The sequence below is a fragment of the Rhinopithecus roxellana genome, chromosome 1 (genome assembly GCF_007565055.1).
Source record: "Rhinopithecus roxellana isolate Shanxi Qingling chromosome 1, ASM756505v1, whole genome shotgun sequence".
NCBI classification, from domain to species: Eukaryota; Metazoa; Chordata; class Mammalia; order Primates; family Cercopithecidae; genus Rhinopithecus; species Rhinopithecus roxellana.
The window spans coordinates 99,957,004-99,973,902 of NC_044549.1; the positions used below are offsets into that span (position 1 = coordinate 99,957,004).

Sequence of the window (16,899 nt, forward strand, 5' to 3'; positions counted from 1 at the left end):
CCCACCAGTATGGCAGAATTGTAGGTGAGCTCTGGCAGCTGCTTATTTCTCTGGAACTGAAGGCCATGTTTGGTGCTGTCCTTGCTCAGTGAGGCCCTATTGACCCATAGTGCTTGGGCCTAATTGCAGTGGAGAAAGACATCCTTCCTAGAAAGACATCTTTAAACTGGTCTGCTGAGTATTCTAAGCACAGCCAGAACCTTCTTCCTTCTCCCAACTGGTTTGGCTCCTTTGGGGGCATTAGCTGGCTCTCCCAAAATAGTAGGAAGAGTCTCGGTTTGAGGAGATGTCTCCCCAGTTAGAGAGTAAGAGGTTAGTTCAGAAGAATTACTTCTGGAAATTTTTGGTTAGGAATCCTGGTTTGGAAGGCCTTTTTGTTTGTCTTTATCTCATTGTATTTGTATATATGGAGAGAATTCCCTGAAAGAATTGCTGATGAAAGTCCAGGAGGCTCTACTAGTTTGTCTGGTTGGTCACATTCTGTGACCCATGAAGAAAGTTCAACAGGTCTAATTCAGGGTGACTATCCACTCTTCCATGTTGCTCAAAGATCACCCATTGAAACTCCTGGCTGGAGAACATCCCACCGTACTTTGAGTGGATCAAAGACAACACGGGCCAACAGAGGCAATTTTAAGCCTTGCCAGGTCAACATTTGGATGCTATGCGGGGTGACTGGTGTCTCTGTTTTGTCATGTGTATTTTCCTCTGCCTAGAATAAAAAATGTCATTTCGTTTCCCCCATGTAGCTTGGCTACATCTTGCAAAACAAGAGGTTTTTTACTATGATTCCATGAAACAGAAAGAGATTATTTTATTTTGTAACGTGGCATGGCCCCCATAGCTATGGTACAGCAAGCAGGGTCCAAAAAGCTGCTGAGAGAAAAGGAACCTAGAAAGCTAGCATGCCAGCAAAAGGGTAAGGATTTCTTATCAGTCAGGCTTCTGGCCTCTCTCTGTGCAAACTGTTTTGATTCAATGGTAAAAATCACTGTCTCCTTTGCAAAGTCTGATTAATGGGAAAAAGATTTGTGTGATTAGTCTGAGGTTGTAGCAAATCTGGTGTACTTTGTGCTATGAGCGCATATTGTTTCATTCCTTTCCTCTCAGTTTTTATCTTTATGTATCTTCTGTCATGGAGAGGGGCACAATAGGATATCACAAGGTCCTAGGATCCCTATAAGCCCAATGCTCAAGTTGGCCCTGTGGGCTGGTCAGTTACAAAGTTTGCTGCAGGTCCCTGAAATAAAATCTGGACAAGATTTCCCTCTCATCTTGTTTTACATCCTTGGGAGCTTGACTTTGTGACTATGTGGGGGTATACTCTCAGTCTCCACCATCCAAAGGCCAGGAATTTTTTGGTTCACGTCAGTATGAGAGGACCAGGTATCTGAGATAACTCAGCACACTCTTCATCCCAAATGTGTCATACCATTGGGTGAGTCTTGTCTTAAAAGATTGCAGTTCTACAGAGCTCTTGTCATCTTTTGTTATCTTAAGCCATTACTGAGAGTGAATTCTTGGGGATGATGAAGATGTCTCATCTATCCCCTCTCTAAGAATACCTCTTGCTTATATGATAAAATCCTGGAACATTAACATCTGGGCTTGTAAAAGACTCAGATTAAGTCACTACTGAAACTGAGTATACCATTTAAAAAAAAGAAAGAAAGAAATTTTAGAAATCGTTTATTCTCCACAATTAAAGATTTTAAAAAGGATGAATAATGTCATAACTAGCTTCAGAAAATTCTCTCAAGCAGTTACAATCCTTTACAAGCTTGAAAATGACGCCCCACACTCCTTCCTGGAAGAGCAATGGCAGCTGCCCCATGCTGTAGCTCAGTAGCTAAGACTTTACCTTTTTATAGTGGCAGTCTGGGTTCAATTGCTGGCTTTGAGAATGAGTCATTTCTGGTTGGATACTTGTGGGACTTTTGCCATTTATTGATTTTTTTCTTCTCCATGGACAGCTTCTGATTTCCTGTCCTGAATTTTCTTTTCTCTGAGCTACCTCAGGGGCTATTCTAGATATTGTAAAAATGCTTGCCTTCTCTTTTGGAGACAACTCATGCATCCATGGATAAGTCATAATCTTAGCTAAGACACTGGTTTCACTTAGGAGAAGACCTTTGAGGGGAAAAAAAAAGCTTAAAAGCCAGAGGATGTTTGTCCTGGCTAAAGTATAGTAACAAAAGATTTAAAAGGATTTCTTTAATGAAGCTCTATGGTTAAAAGTTGGCTTAATTAAAAGTTGATATCTACACCATACATATATTTTAAAGGTCTTTATGCTTTTTCCTTCTTGGATCTTGTTTTTTTGAGAAAAAGTTTTTTTCTTTTTGGTTGGCTGAATTGTTTCTCCATTTACTTCTTTTTGCCAGCCTGGGATTCCTTAGGAAAAACAGAGGAGGTACCACAGGCCCCATTTGGGGAAAAACCTGCTTTCCTCATGGAACCCACAAAATTGTAAGTAGACAAATCCTTCTCAAAATGTATGATTCTGCTCTGTTTTGTATTACATTATCCGACCTTTTTAACTTTTGGGGGTATCAGAAATTACTTTGCTTTGGCTGGGCTTGGTGGCTTATGCCTGTAAAACCAGCACTTTGGGAGGCCAAGGCAGGTGAGTCACCTGAGGTCAGGATTTCAAGGCCAGTCTTGAACATGTTGAAAGCCCATCTCTACTAAAAATACAAAAATTAGCCAGACATGGTGGCACACGCCTGTAATCTCAGCTACTGGGGAGGCCGAGGCAAAAGAATTGCTTGAACCCAGGAGGTGGAGGTTGCAGTGAGTTAAGATTGCACCACTGCACTCCAGCCTTAGTGACAGAGTGAGATTTATCTCAAAAAAATAAAATAAAATAAAATAAAATAAAAAAAGGAAGACAGAGCAAGACTTGGAGGGAGGGAGGGAGGGAGGGAGGAAGGGAGGGAGGGAGGGAGGGAGGGAGGGAGGGAGGGAGGGAGGAAGGAAGGAAGGAAGGAAGGAAGGAAGGAAGGAAGGAAGGAAGGAAGGAAGGAAGGAAGGAAGGAAGGAAGGAAGGAAGGAATCGCTTTATGAGAGAGGCTTTATGAGAGAACTTTTAGCCTTGGTGTGTAATAGCTAGGTAAGAGATGGCTTTTACCTAGCTTAGGGATGGCTAATGGCAGACACTTACAATTGAGTTACTACAGGGTGATACTCGGTTGTTTGCACACTGAATAAGACAACCATGTTCTTGGGCACCTGGAAAGTATGGATTGGGGAATGGACTGATTACAGATTGAGCTGATTGGCTTTGGGTTGCCCACTAGCCTCAGCGAAAATCTCCTTGCAATGAGATACATCATAAAATCACTATCTCGTCCTATAGTGTTTCTCTTTTGGGGGACCCAGGATTAGGCATAAAAATGGAGCCCTGGATTTTTGGGGATCTGTTCTACCTTCCAGCTCTGCCTACCAGGCCCTGGAAGCTGTACGCTTTCTTGGCCCTGTTCCTTGAAGGGCTCCACCCTGAAGCCACAAATCCAATTTAGAAATTTACATCTTTAAGAAAACCCCCACTGGTAAGGGTGCCTGCCTGTGTGTATTAGAAACTCTTATCGTACAATGTTCTGGCTTAATGTCTCAGCTCTGTGCTTTTAAAATATAAGTTCTCTATCCTGTTTCACCTAGGAGCTGTCCCTTTAGAAATGCAAATTTAGAGTTGCCTAGCTGACAATTGTTTAGGGCAGAGAATAGCTAATCAAGAAACTGATAGTCTAAAATAGGAAATAGAAACTTAAAAACTGGCAAACAAAAAAATCTTACAACTACCAGATTCATTTCCTTCCATGTAGTTATATGTGTTGTGTGTGGGATGTTTATATAAAAGAGCTCTAATTAACTGGTTTAGGGAAGAATGAGCCCTAAAATAAAATATTTTGTCAGAAAAATAGAAAATTTAATGCCTTTTAGTGTAGATGACTTTAGAAATCTTTGTTTAGTTTTTAAAATTATTGGTAAAATAAAAACATCTTCAAAATTTAGACATTTGGTCTAAAGTAGGCAGACTGAATACTGTCTTTGCTATATGTTTTAAGGTTATAAACTACTTCTATGATATTTTTGAAAACTGACTTGTCTATTCTTCAGCCATTAGATTCTAGGTAAGATCTGGGGACATATGGAAATAGCCCTGTCCTCCGACTAGGCTAGGAAGAGTCAGACACTGTCTGAAGCTCTGTCCTTGTCCTAGGCTCTGTAATCCGATACATGGTTAAAATTACTTACTTACCAGGTTCCTAACCAGAAATAAAAGTCACTAAACATTAACATAGTAACATTGAGACTACTAGAGAAAGTTTACATACAAGTTATATAAAGAAAGCAGAATGTGTTTTTGGCTTGGAAACATGACTTTTGTTCAAGGTAATCATGTTGAGTTTAGAGTTTTTGAGGATTGTCCCAAAAAGATATGACAATAATGAAGGTTTAAGCAAGCTATAAAAGATTTATATAAGATTGATCTTATAAAGGAAGCTCTGTGGGTGTGAGCAATGTAGCCAAAAGTTGAAGGGGATTATTTAGTTTTTCTATAAATTAAAACATTAAAATAAAAAGCACATTGTTACAAGGCCAGAATCTGGACTCATGTGTCAGAATAATGGTTTTCTTAGAACACTGATCTGCTCTTTAATAAATTATAAAAAGTTATGGGGGGTTTAAGAAAATCTTACCTTATGGTCAAATTGATTAAGACTGTATAGATTTGTTTATAAGGTTTTATTTGAAAATTGGGCCTAACATTAATAGTACATCAATACAAAGGTAAAATTTGGTTTTCCTCTTTTGAACAAAGTTTTTTGTAATACTGAGCCACAATGAAAGTTTTTTGCCTTTTAAGTAAACTGCAAAAAAAAAAAAAAAAAAAAAAAAAAAGGAAAAAGAGGGGAGAGACTCAGGCAGCCACATGCTATCTTTATTGGGTATGCTGTTTAGGTTTTTGCCTTTTGAAATTTTTGAGTTATCACTTCTGCTAAATGAGTAAGCAATAATGATTACTATTTTGTAACAGTAAGTATTCTAAATCTTTGATATTTGACAAACCTTCCAAAATCAAAATTTCAAGTTCTAAATTAAGTCCTTTTGATTTCATTAACTTCTTCAATATTAGGTCCCCTGAAGTCCAAAAGAGACATCTGGCTTATCTGGCATGTTGAAATTATAGAGTGAGCACTGTCAAGTATGAATTGGTATTTGGCTTTCTTTGGGCTGTATTTATATGAAAGTGTTATTGGTATGTGTTCCAGAATTGTGCAAGATTCCTATAATTTCAATATGACTTAGCATATGTTATCAGTAATAACTGTTATACTAAATTGTATGCCACAAAAATAACCAAATTTCCTTGTTAAGTCTTAAACCATCGCTGTTTTAAGCCTCTTGTCATCCAAAATTATTTTTACTTTGATCCTTCTCAAAAGGTGATTTTATAATCAGCTATGGGACTCTAACAGGTGCTCTTGAATGCACATTTCTGATATCTTTAAAGATTGTGCCATTAACAGAGGGAAAAACTTCTAGGACTCTCAGGAAGAGCTGATGTGTTCATGAATATTAAACAGAACAGGAATTAACTGTATGGTCTGAACTAAGAGAATAATGAAATAATCTATGACTGTTTGAAATATTTCTGATCCTTTTTGTTTTTCAGGGTCAAAAAATACAACAACTTTCCTTTTGAGCTGTTTATACCTTTTAACAATTGAATGAAGCATATTTCTATCTGCAAACTTTGGAGGATATTTCTTTCTCTCTACCTGATTTCTCCAGAATTTTGAAACTAATTGTGAGTATTCTTAGCATATGGCAATATAGTTTTTTGCATAAGTTCAATAAGAATCTGCTTTTTGTTTTGCTTTATTTTGCTTTCTGTAACAGGACACAACTGGAGATACTGATTATTTTACCAAGGCTTTGACTGGAAATGGCATGGTTTCAGGCTGCTTTGAGTAACTGAGGTTGACTTACTGATCTGATAACAGCCCCTTGGAAATACTGGTCTCATACCTTGTCCTTTACAGGGCTCCTAACCTGTAGTAAATAAAGAATGTCACTTTCTGACAGACCCAGGAATCCCAAGTCATTGTGGGACCTCAAGAAGAGAGAAATTCACCCAATTCATAGAGGTATCTGCAGGCACAGATGAATCCTTGGCCAGGCTAGAGACTCTTAAAAGGTCTAATCTGAGATTCCTTGTGAAATAAATTCCAACAAAACCAATTATTTTTAGAAAAAGAATCTATGTGGCAAATAACTATTCTTTCTGCATTTTATGCAAATAAACAGGCCAAATATAATGGGACTGGAACTTATTCTGCAAATAAACTGGTCCTACTAAGATTTGTGTTTGGTAGAAATGGGGAACTGGAGAGAGAAAATTTGTTTCAGAAAAAAACTATAGTACAACTGTTATTAGATTCCAGCCTTGTCCACCATGTTTGGGTCTCTGCTAATGACCCCATATCTGATTGATTCTTGGGGTCAATCACCTGTATCCCTTAAGGCTTCAGGTCAGTTCTACAGGGATTCCTGAAGTGAGGATTTTCTCTCCTTATGCTGGGGCTCATTATTTGTCTTATCATCCACCTGTTCACTTAAGTGCTGTATGAAAGTTGTGGACAAGAGCACCAATGTTTTGTTATGCAGACCTTGGAACCTCAACCTGGCACACATGAATACATACCAACAATTACAAGACAGTTTCAATCCTCTTACCCTGAGGGCAATTCCTACTCCAAATCTGCCCCTATGAGCAGGAAGAAGTTACAGTGGCGGTCAGTCTTTTTCCATTTCCATAACCCACAGATTAAAAATAAGGTATGATAAAACCCAAAGGAGGGGGACTGAAACTGTCTTTGCAAAAATTGTAACAGTGAGAAAATTCTGACCTAACCAACTCAGTCTTGCCTTTAACCTCCAAACTGCTCTTGGTCTTTTGACATGGTTTGGCTGTGCCCCACCCAAATCGCACCTTGAATTGTAGCTCCCACAACTCCCACATCATGAGTGGGACCTCGTGGGAGATAACTGAATCATGGTGGTGAACCTTTATCATGCTGTTCTCATGATAGTAAGTCTCACAAGATCTGATAGTTTTATAAAGAGGAGTTCCCTTGCACAAGTTCTCTGTTGCCTGTCGCCATGTAAGACATCCCTTGCTTTTCAGCCATGATCGTGAGGCCTCCCAGCCATGTGGAACTGTGAGCCAATTAAACCTCTTTACTTTATAAATTACGTAGTCTCAGGTGTGTCCTTATTAGCTGCATGAGAACAGACTAATACACAATTCCTGGGTGTGGGCCAATCTAACTTTGGGAGAACTTTATAGTTTAAATAATATCCCTTAAACTAAGCCATCTTTGTAAAACTTTAGCCAACAGGTTAAGAGAATTAGAGGGGTCTGCATTCTGCTAATATGTAGGTGTAAATGACTAGGAGCCATTATTCCAATGAATTTGCAACTTCCCTAATTACTCCTGTAATTAACATCACTATTGTAGAACCTACAATTGGCCTTTTGAGATGTTTCTTCAGGCTTTTGTATTTCTAATGACGGATGTCCCACTTGGACTCTCCGTCTTCACACTGGGACCATTTTCTACACCCCTATGACTGCATCCCCAATCAATCAGCAGCTCCCATACCCTAGCCCCAGTCCACCTGCCAAACTATCCTTGAAAATCCCTAGCCTGTTAATTTTTCAAGATTGATTTGATTACATGCCACAGTGGCCTCATATCAATTAAACTTTCTTTACTGCAAAAAAACAAAACAAACACAAAAGCAATAAAAAAGAAACCAAAACCCCCTTTCTTCTTAATGATTTTCTTAATGACATCTGGGAACTTGTCTGCTGCGTCTTGGTCAGCAAAAGATGCTTCTCCTGTTATCCTGACTTTTTCTTTTTTAAGCCAAACCTCTTCCAAAAATTACCAAACCATCTTTTGCTAGCATTCAATTATCCAGCTTTAGATCTTTCACCTTTTTTTGTAAGTTGCCATATAATGATGTTTTTTTTTTTTTTTCCTTTGTGGCTTAAAATCCAAACTCCTTCCCAGGGCATCCAAGATCCTCCAACACCTGGCTGTATTCTAGATTTCCTACTCCATTTCCAGCCTCCCCATTTCCTCCAACCACTAACATCCCAGACTTTTCACCACTCTCTGCTCACTACGTGGAATGACTTTGTTTTTTCTTGAATCATATTAGAGTCTGCAGGTACGCCTTTCTTATAGCAATTCTGCACCCACATAAAAACTGGATTTTCGTTATAAGGGGTTTTGCAAAAAGTACATGGTTTTTGCACCTGTTGGCATAGCTGTAGCTACAACATCATAAATTTCCTTTAGATATATATAACGGTCCTTACACTGGATTCACTTATCTTGAAATAGTGGGCAACCACAGCTGCACACCACATTCTACAGTACATATCAAACGATTCAACTTTTTCTTTGTAATGTCATGGCTTTTCTCTGCTTCTTGAAAGTACTTCCAGCATCAGGTAGTGGCATGCTAAATGTGTCCTTTGGTGTTACCCAAAGATTGTGAAATTGCACTAAACATGATGAAAAATACAACAGAACTTCAAGATCACTTTTTCCTGAAGGGAGGAACTGCTCACATGGCCATGATTATCACACAGTGTTTTAAGGAGATAATCACAATTATTGGGCTCACTGCAAAAGCAACAGGAGGTAGCTATAAAATTATTACATTAGTATAGTATATACTACAGTTAATTTTATGTAGTTACAATTTAATACTTCATCATTATGTTTATTTACATCTCTTGACTGCAAATAGCACCATGTAGTCTGTTGTCTGTGTACTTAAGTTTTGATAAATTTTACCTTTTTATAACAGATTTATGCATATTTTATGGTAGTAAATGATAAAATAGACTAGTGTCTATGTACATTTTATGCATTATGACATGCCTTTTTCTTAATTTTTTCAATATTTCTAGGCTATTGGTGCACCTATGAGTTTTTTCAAACCATTCCAAATCTTCAAAACATTTTCCAATATATTTATTTTAAAAACCCACATATAAGTGGACCCACACAATTTAATTCCATGTTGTTCAAGGGTCAACTGCATAAAAAGGGCTTAAAACAGTGCTTGGCACATAGTAAGTACTGAGAATTAATGTTGGTGAAACCATAATAGAGGCTTAGAAATCCAGCCCCACTGAAACACACATGGACATTTCTGACGCCTGCTTTTCACTAGGGCTCCACAACCACCTGGTCAAATACTGTATTGGAATTAGATATATGTCTTCTTTCGTAGTAGCAAAATTCTTTATACTGAATTGAATTCTACAATTCTGCTCATTATGATAATAATTATTCCCTCTCCCACTCCACCAATTCATTCAGATCCTATGACCAAAATTAATGAATTCACTCCTCTAGGTTTCAGAATTATCTAACTACTAAATGTTCCCACTGTTAGGCTGTAGCAACACAATATAATAGCATACCTTTTGGATTTCTTCAGGCAAAGCATGCACAGGAATGTGGTGATCCATAACTTCCCAAAATATGGTAAGAGAGCTTCGAAGCAAAAAGAAATCTAAGAACATTGATGGCAACAGTCAAACAGAAATAATGTAGAGAACATTCAAACTAAGATGCTTTATAAATTCTTGGGAGGATTTGGGGATGAATGGTGATAACTGTTTCAACAGATGCTTATTTCATCAGCTCAATGTTAGAAAGTACAATTAGGGTTTTCTCCATTAGTTATTGGGCCAATAGAACAGGAGAGAACTATAGAGACTGCTAAGTTAGAAAGAATATTTTCTCTTTCGTTAGAACTTTATAGTCTAATAGTAATTTCTGCTGTGATTTACTACTAATTGTTTTTCAAATACATAATGACTAAAATTTTAAATACACATTTCAGTATATTTTAAAAATCAAGTATTTTTCTGAAATGCTGCCAGAAAAAGTATGAAAATATAGCATTTAAGTTTAGCAGATGAAAAAAGCAATTGTGTCATGAATGCTGGATTAAATACAGAAAAAGAGAATTTAGAGTTACCAGATTAAATATCATATGCAAATACTGAACAGAAGACTGATCAAAAAATAAGTCAAGTGCCAATTTTATCTAAGATGGACATTTACATAATTTTATGCAGATATTTTACTTTTAACAGATTTTCTTTTTCTAATAAAAGCCATTCAATATAAAAGTGAGTCACTACTTTCATAAAACCACAGAGGATAAACGGAGGAGCACTTTGGGTTCCTTTTTTTTTTTTTAAATCTTTCCCTCATGAGTGAGGGCTGTTTGTACATATCTAAGGAGTCAGGAGAAGGGGGTGAGCAGTGGCAGCAGAGTCAGATGATACAGGCACAATTCCATAGCAGGGAAGAAGGCCTGAGGACCATGAGTTATAGACAAGAGCAGTCTAAGAATTCAAAAGAGGAAAATATCTTATGTTTCAGATGAGAGGTGGGAGTTAGTGAAGGCTTCCTGAGGTTGTTCGCATTCAATCAGGGCGGGATTTTGAAAAGAGAGACTGGAGAAGCAACGTACTCTATCAGAGACAGCAACCCCAGCCATACAGCAAGGTAGCAGGAAAACTGTAGTTGTCAAGAAGTCCTATAGTGTGGCATTATCTCTGTAAATGATGCAACCACTAGTGAAAGAGAAGATTCCTTGTTCCTCGTGTTAGCACAAAGACTCGTTGCAGCGAGGTGCTGTTTAAAACCAAAAACTAACGAGCTTTATGTCTTCCCACATAAAACATAATATGACATGTGTCTTAAAGTTAACTGAGGTCTGCAATGGAGGTATCATTAACCATGTCAACAGAGGTCCAACCATAATCGGATGTTTGGCAGATTTGTCATAATCATGTGGCAAGAGCCCAGAAGGTTCATTATTCTCATTTGTCATTTAACGGTGGATTTGCCATCAGTAAAATAAAACAGTAACTTCAACTCTATTAGGAGAATTTTCCAAAAAATTACCATCTAAACATCCTTTTAAAATTTCACCCATAAAACTATCTGAGAGCACGGATCTAAATGACAGTAGAAACAAAGCACCAGTAGAACAGTTTTTGTGTAGTGCCCTCATTGTGAATCTATTCCAACTTTATGGCCTTAGCATAAGAAGGGGAGGAATTCGCAGGTTCTGATTATTTGGGGGAAATTAAAAGTAAAATATCCTGCCAACTCAGAAAATGCTCCACAATGCAGAAAGACAACAATTAGTAATTAGGCATTCAACTACACTTTGATGCACATCACAGCTAATCTGCTAATGAGGTTACAAAAAGAGAAGGAAATCCCACTCTTCTTAATACAGTCAAGGAGATATAATCCGTAACACATTCTCAAGGAAATTGGTAACGTGTCCTCATGGAAGAAGGCTTAACATAGTGTTCTATACATTCTTTTATATTTCTTCTTTAATTCATCTGGTAATTGGGGTAACCATCTGTGTTAGCTAACGGCTTTCCTCCTAAGGAATGCATAGCGCTATAACAAAGCAGGTGTTTACAATTAGGAATAACGCAGGTAGGTTAAACTCCCAAAGTGACAAGGAGATTGGGGCCCTATCTTCCTTGATGTTTACATTTTAAAGAAATGGACTCCAGGTCCTCAAGAAAAGCATTCCTAGGTTTTAAAAAAGATTTTCATACATATTAAATAAACAGAGGAAGAATTCACAAATACTAAGTTTCTCGAGAAAGAAGAAGGGTCTCTTTCCCTTTTGGTAACAGAGAATTTGTAATTTTTTAAAATTTAGTCTTACATAGTTTTGCGTGTGTTATCAAACAAGTCCCTTTCATTTTTCTCATTGCACGTGTGTGGACTGCACTTTGGCAAGAGGTGCAGTGATAAGTGGCTGCAGCTACGTGGGTGTTTGTGAACCTCCTCTCTAACAAGATCACCGAAAAGACATTTTTTTAAAATGCAGACACGTCCTTGTTCATTTCCAATTCCGTTTCTCACACCAGTGTCACGTTAGGCCGTTAACTCACGTTCAGCTTTCAAGCCCTTACGTAAAGAACCATTCCCTTGGCGTGAATCACCCCACTACGAGCAGGTCAGGGGCACGTGAAGGCGGGAGTTCACGTCCTAAGACTTCCCTGAAGCGGCGGGATCTTCCGCACAGAAACCAAAAGCAAGGCCAGACAAAACTGCTGGAACGGCTTTCAAATCTGTCCCTTTCTAACCCCGTTCCCCCTGGACCTGCCGTGGCCGGAAGAGGAGGAGGAGGAAGGTGCGGGGGTGAGGAAGCAGAGCCGCGCATTCTCTGGGGCTGGGAGGAAGGCGGACCGCGCCTGGTACCCGCGGGCTGGCTGAGAGCAGGAAGGGGCCGCAGAAGAGCGTGGCGGCGGAGTCCAGGCCCGGGACCTCGTGCCCTCGCTGGGGCACCGCGGCTCAGCTTTCTGGTCCTCTCCCCGGGTGCGAGCACGCCTCCACTCCGGAACTGCATTCCGGTGGACCGGGTCATCCCAGGCTGAGGAAAGCCATCGTCCCTCACCTCGACTTCGACTACGACGGGTGTGAAACAGCTTTCCCGGTCTCCCGGGCGACCGCGCCGCCCGTCGGCTTGACGTCAGGGCGCGGCGACGTCATGGCTCACGTCTGTCGTCAGCGCCCCCCTGCACCGCCCAGGGCCTCACGCGCCGGGCGGAAGTGGGAAAACTGATGGTGGGGCTGGGAAGTCTGGGCTAGTTTTACGCGAAGTGCTGTGAGAAGGAGGGAAGGGGATCGAGGGATGAGGCGGGCGAGAGTGGGTCGTGTGCTTGGTAGCAGCTGCTGAGATGGAGGGAGCTGTCCCACCCTCGTGGGGGTTTGGAGAGAGGCACTGCCGGGAGTCGGGAGCCTATAGCCCTACCTCTCACCCCGGCTCTGGGGTTATGTGGCCGACACAGCAGTGAGCAGTTACTGTTCTTGAGCGGAGGAAAGAGATGCCTGTAGGGGTCATGGGTGTAAAGGGAAGTTCTGGTTTCAGTCATTACAGCAAGGGCAAATTAATTGGGAAGGCGTTGGTGACATTTCCATTCTACTCCAAAGTAGTGAAGATTAAGGGCTTAGTTCAAAAAGTATTTTGAGACCTCCTAGTCTACACTTTATTTATCGCAGGCTACCCACCCTTACACGTGACAAACTTCCCTTTATTCATACATTCATTCACAAAACAAATACTTACTGACCTACTACGCGACAAGCAGAGCAGCATACCGAGATAGGGTAATACTCTGTTACTGGTCAAGGAAGGAGCAGCCATTGGTATAATTAGCAGGTGACTCATTCGTAGTCCAGATCTTGCCTTTCTGGGGATTATATAAGGTCCAAGTACAGTTCTTCCAAGAACCAGAGAAAACATCGATGGCTCTCTAGCAGGCAAAGAGACTGGTTTGCTATTGAATAAAATAAGGTTAAGTAAATACAAAGAAAATTAACTGAACCTATAGATTTAGATAAATGATTAAATGACGCACAGCAGTATCAGTACACCAAACTGCTTACTCATAACTATTGATTAATGACACCAGGAAGTACTGAACTTCAGTGCCTTGTTCCTTGGCACTAAAGTCTAGCAGATGTATTTTGTACACGCAACCTGACTGATATTTTTGCCCCAGTGCTTACCCTTGAGTTTCTGTTTCCACTCCCTTAAAGAGGAAAGGATTAAGAGGCCTGGAGGACAGTCAACCAAGTGGTCAAGTACAATATGCTTATGAGAAGCCCAAATAACTTTCAGAGCTATTCATCCTCATCATATTTATCTGAGGGATAGTGAAGGTAAGACTGCTGTCATTTTGTAATAATGGAAGTTTAGATATAGGGCACCAAAACCGGTACCTATCTGGGACAGAAATTTGCATGCCTGATGCAAGATCACTCTGTTCTGAGGCTAGTTTTATTTATTGAGTATTTTGTATATAGGATAAGGAAAAGCAACGCTTTAAGGATCGGAGAAAATCCAGTTCCAAGGCTGCAGTTCACTCTGTGGTTTAATTTCATCTGTGTTTATTTATCTGCATATTGCCTTTGTGACCAATTTCCACTGTAAATTTCCCTTAGACCTGCACTGTCCAGTAAGGTGGCTTCCTGTAACTAATTTCACTAAAATAAAAGTATGTTTAAAAATTCCATTGCTATATTGCATTAGCCACATTTTAAGTGCTCAGTAGTCATGTAGGTATGATATACCATAGATATTGAATATTTTCATTATCATAGAAAGTTGGGCTGGGCATGGTGGTTCATGCCTATAATCCTAGAGCTTTGGGAGGCTGAGGCAGGAGGATCCCTTGAAGCCAGGAGTTTGAGACTGGCCTGGGCAATATAGTGAGACTCTGTCACTATGAAAAAAAATTAGCATGGTGTGGTGACACACACCTGTAGTCTTTACTCAGAAAGGCCTAGATGAGAGGATCACTTGAGCCCGGGAATTTGAGGCTGCAGTGAACTATGATCTGGCCACTGCACTCCAGTATAGGTGAAGGAGCCTGACCCTGTCTCTTAAAAAAAGAAAACAAAGAGAAAGAAAGTTGGAAAGCAGTAGACCCCAGTAACAATTTCAAGGGATAAGAGTTATGAAGAACGACATTTTTTAAAGGGTAGCAGCAAAAGGTGTTCTTCCTGAAAGAAGTGCACAGGAAGTGTTGTGACAAGATGTTACAAATTAGGTTTAAGAAAAAAAAAAAAAACAAAAAAAGCCATGAATCCTGTGCCCTGTGTTGGTGTTTTGTCTTGGTCTCTGTCTTTTCAGGTTTCTCACTTACCCTCCCTGATCCTTCTTCCCACCCCGTTACTGTCCATACTAGAACTGAAGTACAATTTAAAATAATCCCATCATTGGGCATATTGAATAAAGTTTGAGTTATCCCATTAATTTTTAATTGAGCAAATTTTCGCTTTTTACTGCGACTTTTAAAAATTATCCAGTAATAACCAAATTAAGCTGCTAACTTCTTTTTATGACCCTTAATTTCCCCCCTCCCAACCCCATATTGTCAGCGACCCCTGGGGAAGGAAATGCTCTCTAGTTTTTGGAATATACTTTCTAAAGCAACTAACCTAGGGCTTTCCACATGGTCTGCAGAACTTTGTGTTGGTTTATAAGGACACAGTGTCTGTGCTTTTGTTACTGTTGTGAATTTACATAAAATATGTAAATATGTATCCATCAAGGAATTGTTCTTCTTATTCACTTCAAAAAGTAGTTTTATTTAATCTTTTTTTTTTTTTTGAGACGGAGTCTCGCTCTGTCGCCCAGGCTGGAGTGCAGTGGCCAGATCTCAGCTCACTGCAAGCTCCGCCTCCCGGGTTTAGGCCATTCTCCTGCTTCAGCCTCCCGAGTAGCTGGGACTACAGGCGCCCGCCACCTCGCCCGGCTAGTTTTTTGCATTTTTTAGTAGAGACGGGGTTTCACTGTGTTAGCCAGGATGGTCTCGATCTTCTGACCTCGTGATCCGCCCGTCTCGGCCTCCCAAAGTGCTGGGATTACAGACTTGAGCCACCGCGCCCGGCCCAAAAAGTAGTTTTAAGCTTCCTCCTTTGTTTCCTCCTCCTCCCCCCCTCCATGAAAAGCATGTACAAGAGGCATGTTGCCTGCAATTCTGATAACAGTGTAGGAGCTCTATCCAAGATTGCTTTTTTTTTTTTTTTTTTTTTTTGTGAAACGGAGTCTTGCTCTGTCGCCCAGGCTGGAGTGCAATGTCACGATCTCAGCTCACTGCAACCTCCACCTCCCAGGTTCAAGGGATTCTCCTGCCTCAGCCACCCTAGTAGCTTGGACTACAGGCACCTGCCACCATGCCTGGCTAATTTTTCGTATTTTTAGTAGAGATGGGGTTTCACCATGTTGGCCAGGCTGGTCTTGAACTCCTGACCTTGTGATCGACACTCCTCGGCCTCCCAGAGCGCTGGGATTACAGGCGTAAGCCACTGCGCTTGGCCCAAGATTGCTAATTTTAAAGCGAGCTTAAAACTGTACAAAGGGAGCATGGCAAAATTATAGTTAGCCCCAACTTTATTTTCATCCTGCAAACCAGAACCCAGTACAACTCTGTCCCCTCAAAAATGGGAATTAAATAGTTACAAACAGGCCTCGCAGGTTGGAAGCAACCACAGCTTTCACTGCTATTTCTGGGTTCCATCCAACGCAAGCGCACAAAAGAAAAAAACCTAACATTTTTGAAAAGCTAATACTTATTGGGCTCTTTCTATTTGCCGGGCACTTCGTACACAATGTCTCATCCAATTGAGAACCCTTCCAAACGTAACTCAAGTCAGATCCTACTTATTGTTTATTTTCACACAAATAATGGAAATGGCTGAGGGCATGGCCTAACATGAGCACAGAAGTGTACTTGGACCCAATATAAGAGGAAGCACTTGGGCCTCACATACAGTGTTAGTTGACTCTGCCAGCCAGCTACTACCCAGGGGACATCAGCCTATAGTGGATTAGTAACATGTAAATATCCAAAAAGTATTTAATTCTGTAAACCTAACTTTGTCTTACACTTACTGTCTTCATGACTTTTCTGATGTCGCTTCCAGTTTTCAAAAACAGCCACAAGGGACCACTTGCTTTGTTTTACTTACCCCAACACATTTTGTTCCCACCGAGATGTGGATTGGATTTTCTTAATAACATTTTATGTTTGTTAAAACTGCTATTAACATTATTAACATTTAAAGTTTTAAACTGCTTTAAAAAGCTGCTTTGCATATTTTGGACCACAAATAACTCTACTCTGGAGGTGGCTTAGACCACAAAATACTATTTGTGGGTTTAAGCTCTGTATCTTTTTAAATCCATCATATGTACAGTGTAAACTTGAGTACCTAATAAAATAAATGTCACAATGTTTAAATA

The 16,899-nt window shown here is 40.0% G+C and overlaps 2 protein-coding genes across 3 annotated transcripts in view; one reads left to right on the forward strand and one right to left on the reverse strand.

Annotated features, from left to right (window-relative positions):
* LEKR1 (leucine, glutamate and lysine rich 1) overlaps positions 1-12,607 on the reverse strand; it is a 238,078-nt gene extending 225,471 nt beyond the window's left edge. Inside the window, exons 1-2 of one of the 2 annotated variants that reach the window (XM_010365905.2) lie at positions 12,544-12,607; positions 9,518-9,609 (exon numbers count right to left, since the gene is read on the reverse strand). In XM_010365905.2, the coding sequence (XP_010364207.2) occupies positions 9,518-9,565 (48 nt within the window). In that variant the 5' untranslated portion in view covers positions 9,566-9,609; positions 12,544-12,607. Of the gene's footprint in view, positions 1-9,517; positions 9,610-11,808 lie in introns of both variants that reach the window. The other variant, XM_010365906.2, reaches the window with a different exon arrangement.
* Positions 12,608-12,988: 381 nt separating this feature from the next.
* LOC104664428 (wiskott-Aldrich syndrome protein homolog 1-like) overlaps positions 12,989-16,899 on the forward strand; it is an 83,629-nt gene continuing 79,718 nt past the window's right edge. The window contains exon 1 of the mRNA XM_010365915.2: positions 12,989-13,108. Coding sequence (XP_010364217.2) covers positions 12,989-13,108 — 120 coding nt within the window. The remainder of the gene's footprint in view (positions 13,109-16,899) is intronic.